This window comes from Pundamilia nyererei, unplaced genomic scaffold, assembly GCF_000239375.1.
Source record: "Pundamilia nyererei isolate P.nyererei 1_Seehausen unplaced genomic scaffold, PunNye1.0 scaffold00028, whole genome shotgun sequence".
Taxonomy (NCBI): domain Eukaryota; kingdom Metazoa; phylum Chordata; class Actinopteri; order Cichliformes; family Cichlidae; genus Pundamilia; species Pundamilia nyererei.
In genome coordinates, this window is record NW_005187429.1 from 1,671,264 (window position 1) to 1,687,321 (window position 16,058).

General features: G+C 40.0%; 2 protein-coding genes and 1 long non-coding RNA gene across 4 annotated transcripts; 2 read left to right on the forward strand and 1 right to left on the reverse strand.

Annotated features, from left to right (window-relative positions):
- Positions 1-316: 316 nt before the first annotated feature.
- rab5aa (RAB5A, member RAS oncogene family, a) lies at positions 317-8,178 on the reverse strand. Of its 2 annotated transcripts, none has more exons than XM_005728368.2 (6): positions 7,995-8,178; positions 4,546-4,763; positions 4,167-4,318; positions 3,929-4,051; positions 3,352-3,445; positions 317-2,927 (listed from the first exon to the last, which is right to left on the reverse strand). In XM_005728368.2, the coding sequence occupies exons 2-6, from the start codon at positions 4,709-4,711 to the stop codon at positions 2,812-2,814; spliced, it is 651 nt and encodes a 216-aa protein (XP_005728425.1). In that variant the 5' UTR covers positions 4,712-4,763; positions 7,995-8,178; the 3' UTR covers positions 317-2,811. The 2 variants fall into 2 exon arrangements, with proteins under 2 accessions (XP_005728425.1, XP_005728424.1); XM_005728367.2 differs by having other exon boundaries at positions 4,546-4,766.
- A 907-nt stretch (positions 8,179-9,085) lies between these two features.
- Positions 9,086-14,295, forward strand: otud6b (OTU deubiquitinase 6B). The gene is made up of 8 exons (XM_005728370.1): positions 9,086-9,347; positions 10,475-10,623; positions 11,975-12,076; positions 12,222-12,422; positions 12,913-13,033; positions 13,125-13,186; positions 13,297-13,403; positions 13,666-14,295. Exons 1-8 carry the CDS (start codon positions 9,278-9,280, stop codon positions 13,748-13,750), a joined length of 897 nt encoding a protein of 298 aa, XP_005728427.1. The 5' UTR covers positions 9,086-9,277; the 3' UTR covers positions 13,751-14,295.
- Positions 14,296-14,575: 280 nt separating this feature from the next.
- On the forward strand, positions 14,576-15,583 carry LOC106456153 (uncharacterized). The gene is made up of 3 exons (XR_001290317.1): positions 14,576-14,770; positions 15,129-15,198; positions 15,359-15,583. It is a non-coding gene; the product is annotated as an uncharacterized LOC106456153 (long non-coding RNA).
- Positions 15,584-16,058: the final 475 nt, after the last annotated feature.

Here is a 16,058-nt window from a genome sequence, read left to right on the forward strand (position 1 = left end):
CAACACCATTTAGAAATATATTTATAGACCCTTAAAAATATTTTCACATCATATCAGTGAACATGTGGAAATGTCTTAAGTATGCTCACCCAAACAACAACAATAAAAAAAGGTTAAAGTTCAGGATTGATGATGATTAGAAGCTTTCATCAGTTTCATGATGAGTATGAGGGAAGTAAAAGTGTGGGTCATAACCTCCAGAGGACAAAACAAACAGATATATAGAATAGTAGACAAAAAGTAAAAAAAATAAAATAAAAAAAGCTATTGAGGCCCAGAGGAAATAAAGGCACGTACACACATGCACACCGCCTGATTACAATAATAAATGATCAAATTTATTTCAGTATTTATTTGGTCATTACATAACAGTACTGTAAAATGCTTGCATTTAAATGTTTCTGGCTGCAAATAAGTGTTCACTGCAAAAAAAAAAATAAAAAAAAAATTACAATTTGCATCCTTATTATGTGTTAAATCATCTATTCATAAACCGCCATTGTGCCAGCTGATAGTTGTTTTACTGTTCCTACAATTATCGTCACAATGTTAGCGAGATGTAGGAGGACAGACAGAGGAAAGCTCAAAAACTGTGCAGCGTGGTGTCCGACTCCTCTGGAGTTTTACAACCTGTGCCTCTGAAAGCTCACGTCTACTTACGGAGGAGGAATAGTTCTGGACAAGGCATAGACAAGAAAAAAATGGAGAAGTGTAAAGTAAAGAGATAATCTTAAAAAACAAAAAAACAAAACATGTTTGGATATATTTTTTATGACAGAAATATACAAGACAGATGACTAAATAAATGCAATTTCATTTTTTTGTTGTTGTTAATAAACACTAGATACATTTATAAAGACCACCACTGATTATAATTTAACCATTTATATGTGTAAAAAAAAAAAAAGAAAGAAAAAAAGGAACAGCAACAAAACTCCAAACCCAGATTGTAGCTGTTTTTTTCCCCCCTTCCTGCTAACTGTACACTTTTTTATGATTATCTAGACAACTCCCTAGCAAGCATTAGTCCTGTCACTGGTAAATTGAAAAAGGTAGACTACACTGCAACACCTTATTTACAGTATATTATTTATATATTTATATTTATATATTTATATATATATATTTATATATCACACTGGCTGAAATCATGACAAGATATATTCATGAACATCATTAGTGCAAGGCATGAGTAAGACAGACCTGTAAAAAGAGTTATTTACTAAAAGTACTCTGTATGTGTGTGCGTGTGTGTGTAACAATTAGGGGGGTTGTGTGTCGGTGGGACAGAGTGTGTGCTTGACAAAGGTGTGGATGATGTGTAACAGACTGTGTGTATGTTCATGTACAGTGATGTTTAGGTCTTACAGGGAATAGGGGAAGGTGGGGAGGGAGACGACAAGTCAGTGGCGTGTGTGTGTTTAATTGTGGAAATGTGTGTTAAAAAAAAAAGAAGCCAAAAACAACAAAACACACGGGATAAATGCGTGTGAATAAGTCGAAGGATGTAATCTGTCACCAGACAGCAAACCCGGGCCGGGCTTTGTACAGAATGACACACCGCCGTGTCTAAAGCACTTTCTAATCAAGAGAAGATGTCAAACATTTATGATTCCGATATTAATTAAGAAGCAACTTTACATATTGCAACTCCCCACTCACTGCTATCACCTTCGATTTACCCCCAGTGCAAACCCAGCAGTCGAGCAACATTGACACAATGGAAAAAGTAACCGCACAAGAATAAATCGTTGAAAAACAGAAACCCAAGAGACCGCAGTATGACAACAAAAGGGTGGTCTACACAAGGTTTATGGACGGACACATCATGAAGTGGGCAGTTGGTGACACTGACGTGTACCGTAGAGGCCTCTGCGCTGTGTTTATAGACACAAGGGGATTTGCTGCGCAGCACTGGTCCTTGCAGACAACTCACAGAGTAAATACTGTGAAACATTGCACAATGCCACGAAGGACAGCTAGGAGCAGGCACGGGCCCAGAATGGAGACAAGGTGGTGTGAGAAGCTATGCACTAGTGCTACGTTGGGTTTAATGGAGGGAGTGGGGTTATAAGGACCAACTATTCTCCCCCCCTCCCAGCTACAAGATAAAGGGCCCTAGAAACAACAAGAGAGACAGAATCTACAATTTCTCTCTGCCCCCTCCACCTTTCCTCTTTCTGAGATTAACAAGAACACACTCCTCCAACCAACTTTTTCTGCTCTACTGCAGATTGAATGTGTAACTCTTTAACTTTTAGGCCGCCTAAATATGCTAGCATGTGCATCCACAAGTTTGACAAAATTACAGTAAACAATAATCAACAAAGTTATAAAAAAATTGAACAAAAACAGAAGACTGGTATTAGAAATGCAACATTAAAGACTTAAGCTATCCCAGAAAAGAGAAGTGATCACTTCCTCCAGATGAAACTCATGTCTACAGGGTGTAAAGATGATGACAACGCAAGGAAGGGTGCTCTAATGTTTCTAATACCTGCGATCACTGATCTATCAATAATACGATAGATGTAACAAGCTCGATGGCAGAAAGTAAGACAAAGTGGTTAGGAGGCTTCCCCGGGTAGCAGCAGAACCATAATGGAGGAAAAGAGGCAGAGCCGCAAAGAAAGATCAGTGTGATGGCAATGAATTTGTTAAAAGTGGACGAGTGGGGTGGCGAGTGCAGGGCATATTTTCTTGTTTCAGAGAGTAGGTGACACATTGCATTAGTAACTGCAGTGGCATTTGGGGCATTGACCACATTAGTTACTGCCATACAGGTTGGTAGGGAGGAGGGTGTTCTTCATGTTAGTTACTGCAGCATGGAGCCTTGGCTGGCTGGGCAGCTTCTGTCAGGTCCACTCCCCGGCTGCGCCCAGTGTTTGCTCCTGCAGTCTGAGGCTCATTTTTTGGTAATCTCTTTGCTGGAAGAAATCAAAACAAAAAACAAACAAACAAATAAATAATAAAACGATTTTCAGAAAAGAGAAGCTACAAATGATAAAAAAAAAAAAATCATTAACAAACACATCAATCATGCTAGTTTGACCTTGTCCTCCAGTTAATTTTTAACTTGCATTTTAAGCAGGAACTGAAACCTCTTAGGAATTTGTGATTGTCCAAGCCTAACAGCAGCTTTGTAAACCTTGCGTACTTTTCAGCAGAAGAAAACTGGAGCTACAGTAGAAAGCCCAGGGTAGCAGAGAACATGCAAACTCCACACAGAAGGAGCCCTAAACTGGGCTTCAAGCCATCACCTTCTTGCTATGAGGGAACAGTTCTAACTCTGAATAACAGAAATGTGCAGAAAAACAACTATCTACAAATTGAGTCCTAAAAGTTACCCACCAATGGCCATAAATATCTCATTCACATTCATAGACGTCTTGGCCGATGTCTCCATGAAAAGTAAGCTGTTGTCATCTGCGTATGACTGGGCGTCCTGTTGACACAATGTAAACAAACTAATTTTTAATACATCCTCCAACACACATTTCTTCAGGCATAAGAGAAACACAATTAGGGGATAATTAAAAATGGAAGTCATGGCTCTAGAATGCAGCGTCTGCTAGGAACATGATCACCCATCCACCTATTTTCCTCCCCTCATCCAACTCAGTTTTGCAGTGGGATTGGAGACGGGTTGCCAACCTGTCACAGGGCTAACAGAGAGGTACAGACAGCCATTCACACCATAGTCACACCTATGAGAGATTTAGAATCACCAATTAAATAACTGTACTAACTACATGTGCTCGGACTGTGGGAGGAAGCTGGAGTACACGGAGATAAACCACGCAGACACAGGGAGAACATGCAAACTCCACACATAAAGGTCACAGAGAAATTGGATTTAAAAAAATAATAATAATAATTGTAAAATCATGAAAGCCTAAGACACAGTCTAAGGTTTGTCTAGACTGACCTGGAAGTCCACAGCTCTTTTGTTAGCCAGGTCAGCTTTGTTTCCTGACAGAGCGATGACTATATTAGGGCTAGCTTGTCGTTGTAGCTCCTTCACCCAGTTCTTGGCCCGTGCAAAGGACTCCTGAAAAAAAAATGAAGACACGGTACCACTTGTCAACATCTAATGCTACTTTCATGTTTTAACTTGCTCTACAAGTGCTCTGGAAGGCCTGGGTCTTAGTCAAGGATGAACGTGCCTCGTTTGTGATGTCGTAGACCACAATGGCAGCTTGTGCTCCTCTGTAATACATTGGTGCCAAACTGTGGTAACGCTCCTGGCCTGCAGTGTCCCAGATTTCAAATTTCACTGTTGTATCATCAAGACACACTGTTTGGGTTAGGAAGGCCGCTGTGGAGATAGGAAGAGACGAGTCATTTTTGCGTGATCACACCAAAACTATATCTTTACGAGGTCATATAAACAGCTGATAAATGTGTCGACACAAAAGCATCAGTATTCTGAATGGGGACTTCTCAGGAAAACAAACTAACAAAACAAACAACAACAACAAAAAAAAACAAACAACAGAACTGCCAGGTTGTCAGAAACATCCTGATTTGATGACATGACCTTACCTCCTATTGTGCTTTCCTGGAATTCATGGAACTGGCCCTTGACAAAGCGAAGCACTAAGCTGGACTTCCCCACAGCCGATTCACCCAACAGCACCAGCTTAAACTGACAGATCTTATTCCCTGCATTTGGTCCATTGGGTCTCGTAGCTCCTCCTCGATTGGCCATGACCTAGTCAGATCCCAGGTGTCCTGTGCGCCGAACCTCACTGTCGGGACTTCTGCTGCAGGAAGCACGAGAACAAACATGTTCACAGAGTAAAAACAGATATTAAACTCTAAGAGATTTGTAATTTCTTTTCCCTTCAAATGCAGTTTAACAAGTCATAACAGGAACGGAACAGTTATTTTTGTATAGATTACAGTCTGACATTTAAGACAAATGAGCATTACTCATATATTAAAATCATGCAACAAATTTATAAATATAAGATCAGCTTCCTCTGAAAATCATTCTAAAATTACAAATCTTATGAAAACTAGAATCAGACTAATGAATAGGCTACTAGAAAAAAGTAACTAAATTAGGCAATCTTTTGACATTTTGACTGGGACATAAAGGTCAATGAAAGTTCCTCAGAGCAGACTACATACAAAAAATGATACATCTCTTACTCATACTTGCACACATCAAAGTCAAGCATGCACCCACTGGTATCACTTCAATTTGTTGTGAATTAAGAAGGTTTTCACACAGAGTGTTTCAAAGAAACAGGTGGTTTTCACACTGCAGTTTAGGCAACATGAAGAAATTTATGTGATCAATAAATTCAAATATAATTCATATACAGTGCATTGAAAATGATAGCCTGTATCAATTAGCTATCTTTTTTATCTGCAAATTATGGCTGTAAATGCAATTTTATAACGCTAATAACTGAATTATTCTGTGAACATTTCAAGTCAGTAAAAATAACATGCGAGCATTTCAAACACACAAAGGCCTGTTCTCAATGCATGTGCAATTTTTGACAGGGAATGCAGAAATTTCAGACACTTCTTCATGAATGTAACTTACAGTAACACCAGGAAAAGAAAGCCTTGTCATGAACTACAACAGTGATTCATGGCAAACTCGAAAGAGAGCCGGGGAAAGACCCAACCACATTACACAAGTGTAGTACAACTGCGAGAACCATTGCATGCATGCATACCATGCGTGCATGTAGTGCTTACTAACTTATTTGGGAATGAACAGCTCAGAATTTCTAAAAAACACAGACGGCTGTTGTAAGGAAATAATCACGGCTTATGTCTGGCCTCACAGGGTGAATTTAGTGGAATCTTGTGCCTGACCAAAAAATGGCCTTTCGCCTCGCATCAAACTCACATATATGGTGCAGTGCAATAAAGCACAAAGCAACCTTTGTTAACCACACAAGTCACACTCTGTTGAGGAGAGGCATTAATCTGTGGTGGCTGTAGCCTCAATGGCAGTTTATGAAGATGTTGTACTGAATTATAGTATACTGTAAGGTAGCAGTACGTAATAGCATACGACACATTTGAGTGTCTGTGGCTTGAAAGGTTGATGGATAGATTCCCCGGCTACTCTAGACTGCATGCTGAAGTATCCTTGGGGAAAGCACTGAACCCTGAGTCGCCTGCAATCCATGCATTGTGAGCTAGAGTGCATGCAAATGATAGAAAAGGCGCTATGGTAAAGAAAAAAAAGCACTTGTATGCATTTATGTGTGATGGGATGAACGAGTAGTAGTAGCTGTGACTGCTCCAAGAAGAAAAGTGCTACTTAATTATATAAGTTATATGAGTTAACATGTGCTTATAATCTGCAAGAGAACTAAGAGGATACAGCTATGAATGTACTCTGAACAAAATTGCAAAAATAGGCAAGTCAGTCTATAAAGTAACTGTGCCAGGATTGCTTAAATGCAAATGCAACAGAGCAAATAAAAAAAATGTCTGCCATTACAAATGTGCGATTCATTTTTTATCTCCATATTTTTGCCTCCAAATCACTGACATCATCACCCTAACTTCTTCTTTCAGTGTCCCCTTCTTGCCTAAAAACTACAGTCGACTGAGACTTTGTGGTTATTGCCCCTAAGCGCATGGGGACTGGTTCAACAACTGATGATTTTAGATCAGCTCTAATGACATACCTGTTTTAGCTGCTTTTAGTTTAGCCTCAGGTCCGTCAGTGTTTGGTCAAACACACTGTAAATGTTTTGTACTACTGCTTTACTTGACTGTTTAGCATTGGTAGAATGCAGCTGTTTTCTGATTTCTTTTCTTAAATATTATATTTTATTATGTTCCCTGTTTATGTAAGCTCCATGTTTGTAATTGGGTTCTTGAGACGTGGATTACAAAATGAGTGTGCCTGTACTGCACTTATGGTCAACTCCAGTCATTTCAAAATGAGCTCTATAAATAGCATTTACTTTTTTCACACACACTATAAACCTGTGCGTCACTAGCCCACATCTGTGGCAAACCGTTCTTACTTGTGTCGCAACACTAAAGGCTGAAGGCATTCATATAACAGAGTTTATTAAGGTAAAGATAACAGCCACCAGATTTCTGGGTCTATTTCAAATAAAGAGCTTTGGGGAAACGAGTCAATAAATTGACCGGCGAGGTCATGCCAAAACATTTCAACCTTATCTCAATCGACTTATCCTTGAGACGAAGTCTTGAAGACGCGCAGCAAGAAAACAAACAAGCTCCAGGAACTGGAATGAGAACAGTGACTGTATTTACCCACACTCATGACACGATTTGTCAACAAACGCTGCGCATTACATGACTACGACGTGCATATTTGGCTTGAACCCTCGATACTTAGTTGACTATAAACACACTCGCTCTATGTTAGCAGTGGCTATCGGTCTGTTTTGATGTTAGAGGGGGCCGCCATTTTCCCCAAAGTGTTTTTGTTCTCTAGCTTGTTAGCGTTTATGCTGTTAGCAAAGCTTAGCATTCCTAGCTGTCTGGTGTCATTAGTCTCCCGACTGCTGTAAGGACATAAAAACAACACGACAGCTATCTGCATAAAACTAACGCCATTGTTTTTTTTCTTTCGAATTGAAACCCTGATTGCCGGTGCTGTTTAGCTAATGTTGATTCAAGGGGAATAGCTGAGCCCCTCAATTAACAAACACTAACGTTAGCTTGCTGTCACTGTTAGCATTACACCCACTGAACCCAGTCCACCTATTAGCAAAGTCACTGTAAGCCTGCCATGCTACCTGCTATACAAGACATTATAAGCTTTTTGCTATTGGTATACAAGAGAACAAGCGGACTCGACAGGACAAAGGCCCGCATTTCTGCATCCCCCATGCCACCAAACACCATCGACATTAGCTGCACTTAGCTAGCGACATAGCTAGCTAACGAAGTCACCGATGACAACTAAACAAACGGCGGCGTCATGTCACCGAGCCAGCTGCAAACCACAACTCGTAGATTCGTGACAAGTACGTTACCCGAGAGCCAGGCGATGTACAACTTTAAATAGCACCGCTGCAGTTCGCACACAGAACCCGGGACACTGTGATGAGCTGGTGTCAGGGGAGGGGGGGACCGAGAAAACAATTTCAACAATCCTGTCACGTCTCCTCCTTTCTTTCTTCTCGCAACTTCCCCTTAGAACCAAAACACAAACAAGCTCTTCCGCTCCCCGTGCCACGTCACACGACACGCCCGCTAACAGGCAAAATTTGATTGACTGTATATTATGATCAGCTCTCGATATCTGTTTTTAATGAGATACAAATAAAATCAGACATTAATAATAATAAAAATTACAAATAATATTTTCATGCGTATTGGATCATACTGGATAATTTAACAAAAGGAAATCAGACACAGCTGATATTTAGATAGACAGACTCGGTACAATATAGATACCTTTTTCTATGGGTTAAAGATGACCTTGTCACGAGGACAAAGGCATTTTAATAGTCACATACATTTTTTCCCCTTTAATTTGAAATTAATATTTACAGACAAGTATTGTTATACCCTTTTGAAAAGAAGCATGCAATCTATTTTAAACCCACTGGATCTTCTTGGCGTTTCTTCTTCTTTCATCTGCTCCCTTTAGTAGATCATCTGCCTCCATTTCACTCTACTTCTAGCATCCTCCTCTGTCACAAAGGCCCTCTGTATTCACTCCTTCACTGCATCCACAAATGTCCTTTCAGGTCTTCCTCTTCTCCTCCCTCCCGGTAGGTCCACATACCTTGTTCAGTATAACCACAAACCCTCATATTCAAAATATTTGTTTTCTTTCTGTCTCAGAGGGTTATTGTTATTCCCCAGGTTGCAAACCAGTGGTAAAGATCTAAAAACAAGATACGAAGAAAGAGGAAACACTTTTTCCTGTCCACTCTTAGATGAAGATGAGATTAAATGAACACGACGTGTCTAGAAAATATATTTATTTAAAATATATTTAATAAAATGTATTAAAATAAAGAACGTAGTCCCGAGACAGCCTGGAAATGTAGTACACAACATACCGAGAGGTGGCGGTATAGAGACAATCTCGGAGTTTATCTTTGGCGAAGAAGAAGAAGCCCCACCCTCTCTTCCGGATAAGGCCATATCAGCACGTTTTATTTATCGTTCACTGTATTTGTGTGCTTTTATCTTGTGCTAATGATGAGCTACATTTTATAACAAGTCATTAATAACACATATGGTGGTCAGGTTCATGTACCTCGTAAGCACTGTTAGTGGTTGACCTTAACAGCAGCATCCAGTCATGGAGGAGGTGGAGACACCAGAGGAGCTCCTGGCAAAGCGGCACCGCAAGGAGAAGAAGGATCTGCAGGGTAGCTGCTTTTAACAGTGCTCTTTTGTTTGGTGGGCTAACATTTCAGCCTTTGCTGGTAGCTAGTTTGCGTGCCCGTGTGTTGTTTATGTGTCGGAGTGTTTAGTCTCACTTTAGCCGCTATTAAGTGACCATCAAGTAAATAAATAATGGTCACCGCAGACGTTTCTGTGGTTACTATTGTGAGGCAACTGCCAGCCTTATCGCGTAGTTTGTTTTGCTTTTAGAGTAATAAACCTCTAATACACAGATCACTGTTGGGAGAAACGTTTAAGGATTTGATGACTTTAGCCCAGGGGGTGTCCAACATAAGGCACGAGGGCCGGATTCGGTCTGACAAACACACCAATCCGGCCCCACCGGCTTTGGAAAATGTGATTTGTATTTTAATAAGCTTTATAGTTTTTCCGAATGAAAAAGATCTTCACCATGGCATTTCATACTACATCCAAGTAATTAGGTAATAGATAAGTAATTAAACATCAGAAAAGAAATAAAAATAGAATTTTGTCAATTAACAAAGCTTTCTGTTTTAAAGGAAAAGTCTTGCAAGTTAGCCACCAGAAATGCTTCTGTAATTTTACACCTTTGTTTCCTACGGTTTAAACCCAAAGAGTCATTTTGAAAGATTTATTTCATTTGCTACTGCAGTATTTCTTTATCATGTAGAAAAACTGAGATATTTTTTGAAATTGCACTTCTTTGTCTTATTTTTAGATGTCTCAAGGATTAAATTTGTGGTTTAACTGCTTTACACTGGCTGAAAGAAGGTGTTTCACTGGTCTGGCTCACTTACTATGAAAGTTGGCTGTATGTAGCTCATGATGTAAAACGAGTTGCTGCTTTAGCTGACCACTGATATCAAAACATTTCTTTCACATGCCACATGTTGCAAAATAATTAATAATGTCTGATAATGTAAAATCAGCTGTTTGTGCAGTTGGTGTAGACAGGTGCAGAAACATTTTAATCTTTTTTTTTTAGGTGCATTAGTGCTATCTATGACAGTGTATCCTTCACTATGTTGGCAGTTTTGTGCATGTATAACTTTTCTAACCAGTATGCAGCATCATCTGTATTGTTGTGTTGTACTGTTTTGTTTGATGGTCTGCTTTGTGTCATTTTCAGCTAAAGTCCAGGGCATGAAAAATGCAGTCCCCAAAAATGACAAGAAGAGGAGGAAACAGCTGACAGAGGAGATCTCCAAACTTGAGGCTGACCTGAGTCAGAAACATGAGGAGGAATTCAGGCAGCTCAAAGCAACAGCTGACACAAAGGTGACTTATTATGTTTAGATGGTCGACAAATCGGGTAGAGTTTGATTAGTAATTAATGTAGAAGCACTCTTTCATAATGGGGTAACAAGTGTAAGATGGAAAGGGAAAGAACACAGCTGTTAAAAGGTTTTTGTATGTGTTCAGTATACATTCAGTATGTAAATGATTCTAGTCTTTGTGCTGTATCAGCTGCAGTTTACAATAGGGCTGGGTATCGTCACTGATTTCTAGGTCAGTGACGATATTGATTCGATCCACGATTCGATTCAATTCGATTTAAATCTGGGAAGTTTTGCCTCAGACAGTTAGAAATATTATAATTCAGATCAGTACATTTACATATTTTTGTATCTATAAAAAGGAAGCTGACACTCACAAGACTTTATCAAAGGTGTAAACATCACAGCAGATGCCTTTGTGTCAAAGTAGCTGAAGACAAAACACAGAAAAACATGAAGGTGGTTTTGCTGGCCTGGGATTTTATAAAAATATTCTGCAGTACATCAAAAACGAAAGAAAACCATTAATCAACACATGACAGCGGTTTTATTAGAGACACGGCTAAACGTTTTGCATTTTGCATAATTTTAAAAAGTTTACATTTGTTCAGAAGTCTGTTGAACAGCAGAAATGAGGCTTTCTTTTCGGAAGTAAGTAAAAGGAAAAAAAACAACGGCCGACAGCGCTGTAAACACATGTAGACTTGTGCGTAACAAGCAAGCGAATAATGCAGAAAACTGATTTTTAGATGGGAAACTGTTCTTGAAGTATACAGAGAGAGAGAGAGAGTTGTGCATGAAGTGTGATTTTTATCGTGGTGGAAGCAAAACAGCAAAAGTCAGAGGGAATTCATGACGATGTTTATGTGAAGCTTAGTTTGGATCTTCTTTTGCTGCTGGTTCGGTCAATGTTGTTTGGAGAGAGATAAAACTAACAGCTTTAGAATCAGCCCAAAAAGGGCGTAAACACAAAGCGTGGACCCGCCGAAACATCGGAATCAGCGAGCTGTCGGCTTTCAGCCCCGACCATGTCCGTGCCGTCGGGTGAGAAAGGCGACATCTCACTGATTCTGATCTGCGGCTCCGCGCTTTGTTTTTACGTCTTTGTGCAGAATCCATGTTCCTGCTCTCATTTACTGTTTTAAATGTTTGGTGGTTGTTGAAATTTTGTGAGGTTTAACCTGAGATTCTGGCGTTTCTGGAAAAATAAATTAATATAAAAAAATTGATTCAGGATTTTAATGAATCGATATCACGTTATCCAAGCCAGAATCGATTTTAATCGATAAATCGATTATCAAAACCCAACCCTAGTTTACGACATAACCATTTCTCTCTTTACTCAATATTAGAAGGTGGAAGAGGTCATAAATGGAGTGGAGACTGTAAAGGTGGAAGATGGAGAACAAGAGGAGGCGAAACAGCCGCGAGTAACCAAAGCCCAGAAGAGAAGGGTGAGGTGCAACTTTAAAGACTTTAAAGATCATCAGAGACCTTTAGAGAGGTCTCTGATGATCAGTTCTGCCTGCTAGATATAAGTTGGAGTCTAATAAATCACCCGTATTTACCTGCTTTTGACCTTTAAATGATTTCGTATAGGACAAAAAGGCTGCACAGGAGAAGGAGAGGGAGATCAGGATAGCAGAGGCTGAGGTGCAGAACCTGCAGGGTGTGAGACATCAGGAGGGTTTAAAGCTGGTCCAAAAACTCGCCCAGCAAAAGCTTCAGATCAAGGAGATCTCCTCTGATGGCCACTGCATGTACCGTGCTATTGAAGATCAGCTGACACGGCGATCAAAGGTACATGTTGTTATAGAGGCATCTTCCGCAGCATGTCTTTTGTCCTGTCGTCCTTCTCTCACCCAACTGGTCATGGCAGATGGTCGCCCTTCCTGAGCCCTGGCCCTCTAAAGCCTGGAGGTTTCTTCCTGTTAAAATGGAATTTTTCCTTCCCACTGTCGCCAAAGTGCTTGCTCATAGGGAGTCATATGATTGTTGGGTTCTTCTCTGTATGCGTTATTGTAGGGTCCACCTTACAATATCAATTGTCTTGAGGCGACTGTTGTTGTGATTTGGTGCTGTATAAACAAAAATTGAATTGAATAATAACTGTAGCTGTAGTTTATATACTGAGTCAGGAATTACATAAGAAATTGAGCATTGCTGACAATCTTTGACACCTTCCGTGTTTGGAGTCTGTACAGCTTGTCATACAGAAAATGACTCAATGAGAAACTGTCAAGTTTAGACACACAGAACACATTTTCTACTGCATTCTGTTCTGTTTTAGCTCCAATTACCCACAAGTGTGAAGGAACTGCGATCCCGCACTGCCGAGCACATGAGAGGCCATCCTGACGACTTCCTGCCTTTCCTCACCAACCCAAGCACAGGTGACATGTACACAACAGGTGAGACCATCTGTGTTTTTGGTAATGAAAGTAAAACTTTCACTGCTATATTTGTTAATATTCAATTGACATGTTTGTCTTTTGCTTCCAGATGAGTTTGAGAAATACTGCAGTGATGTGGAGCACACATCAGCTTGGGGTGGACAACTGGAAGTGAGTTCCTCCTTAACTGTCATATACTGTACTATACACAGTGAAGTGTTTTGTTGTACTTTTCAATTCATTTTAATAATGGATTTTTTTTAATTTTTCAAATTTTGCAGCTTCGAGCTTTGACGCAAGTTCTTCATTTGCCGATCGAGGTGATCCAGGCGGACTCTCCTACCATAAAAATTGGGGAGGAATATGACGGCGAACCCATCACACTTGTGTAAGAATGTTTCCAAATATGTTTTTTGCTCAGAGTACAACACTGTCAGTAAAAATGTGCAAATGAATGTAGTTGTAGTAAACATTTAAACATTTTAAATTTGCAATCACAAATTTACAAACACATTTTTCACTACTGCCAGTCTAAATCCAATCTGACTGTTTGGATTTTCGTGTAACTGCATGTCAAAGCTAGGAAACTGATATACTGCGTTATTTTTTCCTCCTATACAATAACCTTTTCTCTGTCTCTTTGCTTGTAGCTATATGCGGCACGCTTATGGTCTAGGAGAGCACTACAATTCTGTGGAACAGCTAAAGGACCCAGTCAATGCTGAAGACAGCTGAGAGAGAGTTAACATAAGGCTGTTGGCGTAATGCAGAGAGTGTTCAAACTTCTAACACAAAGCACCCTAAAATATGACATATTTGAAGGGAGACCCCTGGTCAAGCGAGACATTGCTGAGCTCAACAGAGAATGCTTCTGTTTTCACATCGGTTAAATGTCTGTGTTGGAGTCAGATACGGAGAGTGAAACCTAAATGAATACATAACTTCTAATGTATAAACGATAACATTGTGTTAATCATGATGATGATAATAAAAAAACACAATTGAACAGAATGTGTGAAAAGATTTTACATGGGTCACCCCTGGCTAATCCTAATGATTACAGGGTTACCTTTTAGCTCATTTTCAGAGGCATCGCTGAATCTTTTTTTTAAAGAAAAAAAATACAGTTCCACTCATGCAGTTGAGGATTCAGGAGCTGCTTATCATGTGTGACTACCAACCAAATGTGGACAACGAGTGGTTGTTTTCAGTGTTGTTTGGCTGAAATGAGCTGTTAAACGTGTAAATGATACCAAGTTACATAAATGCATACAATACCATGAGTGTGTGTGTGTGTGTCACAGCTTTATTCTGAATGTTTCTAATGAGCATCCTTGTATTCCTCATAGGCACCACAATTTATATACCATGCATTAAAAATGAAAAACCCTCACTGTCATGGTAAAACTGGCCATTATAATCAATCCACCCATATTTAACAGTTTAATATCCAGCTGTGTCCACCAGAGGTCGCAGCTGCTCCGGATCAGATCTTTGACTTGTCAAAGAGCGTGCTGTTGCCACGGTAACTCCACAGAACGTTACGATAGGCGTAAAAAAATAGCTAAAAGGGAATCGGCGGCTAGAAAGTGGGTGATAAGGGTTTTATATGCCGGAGCAGCCTCTTTAAATTTAAGCTCGACGCACATAAAGGAAGTTCCCAAGTGCGTTTCCAGACTCACAAACCTGTCAGTCCTCCTGTTAAACAACAACTCCATCACAGGCCTTCCCACTGAGCTGCTCTCCTTACATCAAGTGAGTCTTCTCGCTTCGTTTGTTTGCTCGCAGCTTATCTATTTGCTGGAAAATTGCCAAGGTGCCACTTGAAATGTTTTACACATCACGCAGATTTGTGATTAAATACTTTTCCTCCTGCAACGCCCGAAAGCTGGCTGAGCTGAATTTAGGAAATAATGCCTTGAAGGAGTTTCCCGCTGTTCTGGGCCATCTGGAGTCCTTGAAAAAGCGGTACCTGTTCAGAAACCAAATTACTGTAGTGCCACCTGATGTGATAGGTAGGCTCTTACTGGTTTTGTATGATTAACACAAAGCTCCAGTCATCTGTGTGTGTGTGTGTGTGTGTGTGTGTCTGTGCAATATTCATGTTTTACAGGTGGCTTCAAGAACCTTGTCCTCAATCTGAACCACAACCAGATTCACAGACTTCCGCCAGGGATTAAAAGGTGCGTTATGACTCCCTATATCTGCAATTATAGGTTCTGAAGTCAACAAATCATTTAATGACAGTTTAATTCTGATACACATGTGCACACATTGTGAAAATGCTGCATGTAAACCCCCCCTCCTCTCAAATTCAAGTCTGACTATGCTTGAACACCTCAGCGTGCTGGACAATAAGCTGGAGGAAGTTCCTGCAAAGCTTGGTCATCTCACTCGCTTGTCTGAGATAAACCTAAACTTCAACAAGCTGTCCTGGCTTCTTCGGCAGCTGTACCAGTGCAAAGAGCTGACAAAGCTGTATATGCAGCCAGAAACTACTTGACCAGCCTACCAGAGGAGGGTTCTCATAAAATCCCACACCAGTTACCTGTTGAGTTTTCCATGTTTTTTCTTTTCTTTTCTTTTCTTGTTTTAGTCAGCCAATCAAGAGTTTTAGGAAAATCAGTAATTTGATTGGCCACTCACACGATCTAAATTTCCCTGAAGTTAATTTTTGACTGAAAATAGTGTTCCTATATTGATAAGGTAGCTTTTAAGATATTTGTGTCAAGCTGTATCTCCGCTTCTACTTTTGTACTGTGAAATAACTTGGCCGTAACGGAACTGCACTGTGAAGGGAACAGGTTTGTGCAGTGTGAGTTCATGACTTCGGTGCAGTATGCTGAAGTACTTATATTAAAGGTAAGTGTCAGTCTTTTAAAAAAATTGATATTTTGCTCCTTTAATGCTGGCTTTGTTTCCATATCACTGTTTCCTTTTGTACCAGTAGGAAGTGGTTGTTAGGTTTGTATTGCGGGAGGACAGAAACAGGTTCTCTCTAATCCATGTGATGCTTCCCCACTATCCAAATCTAAAGACGTCT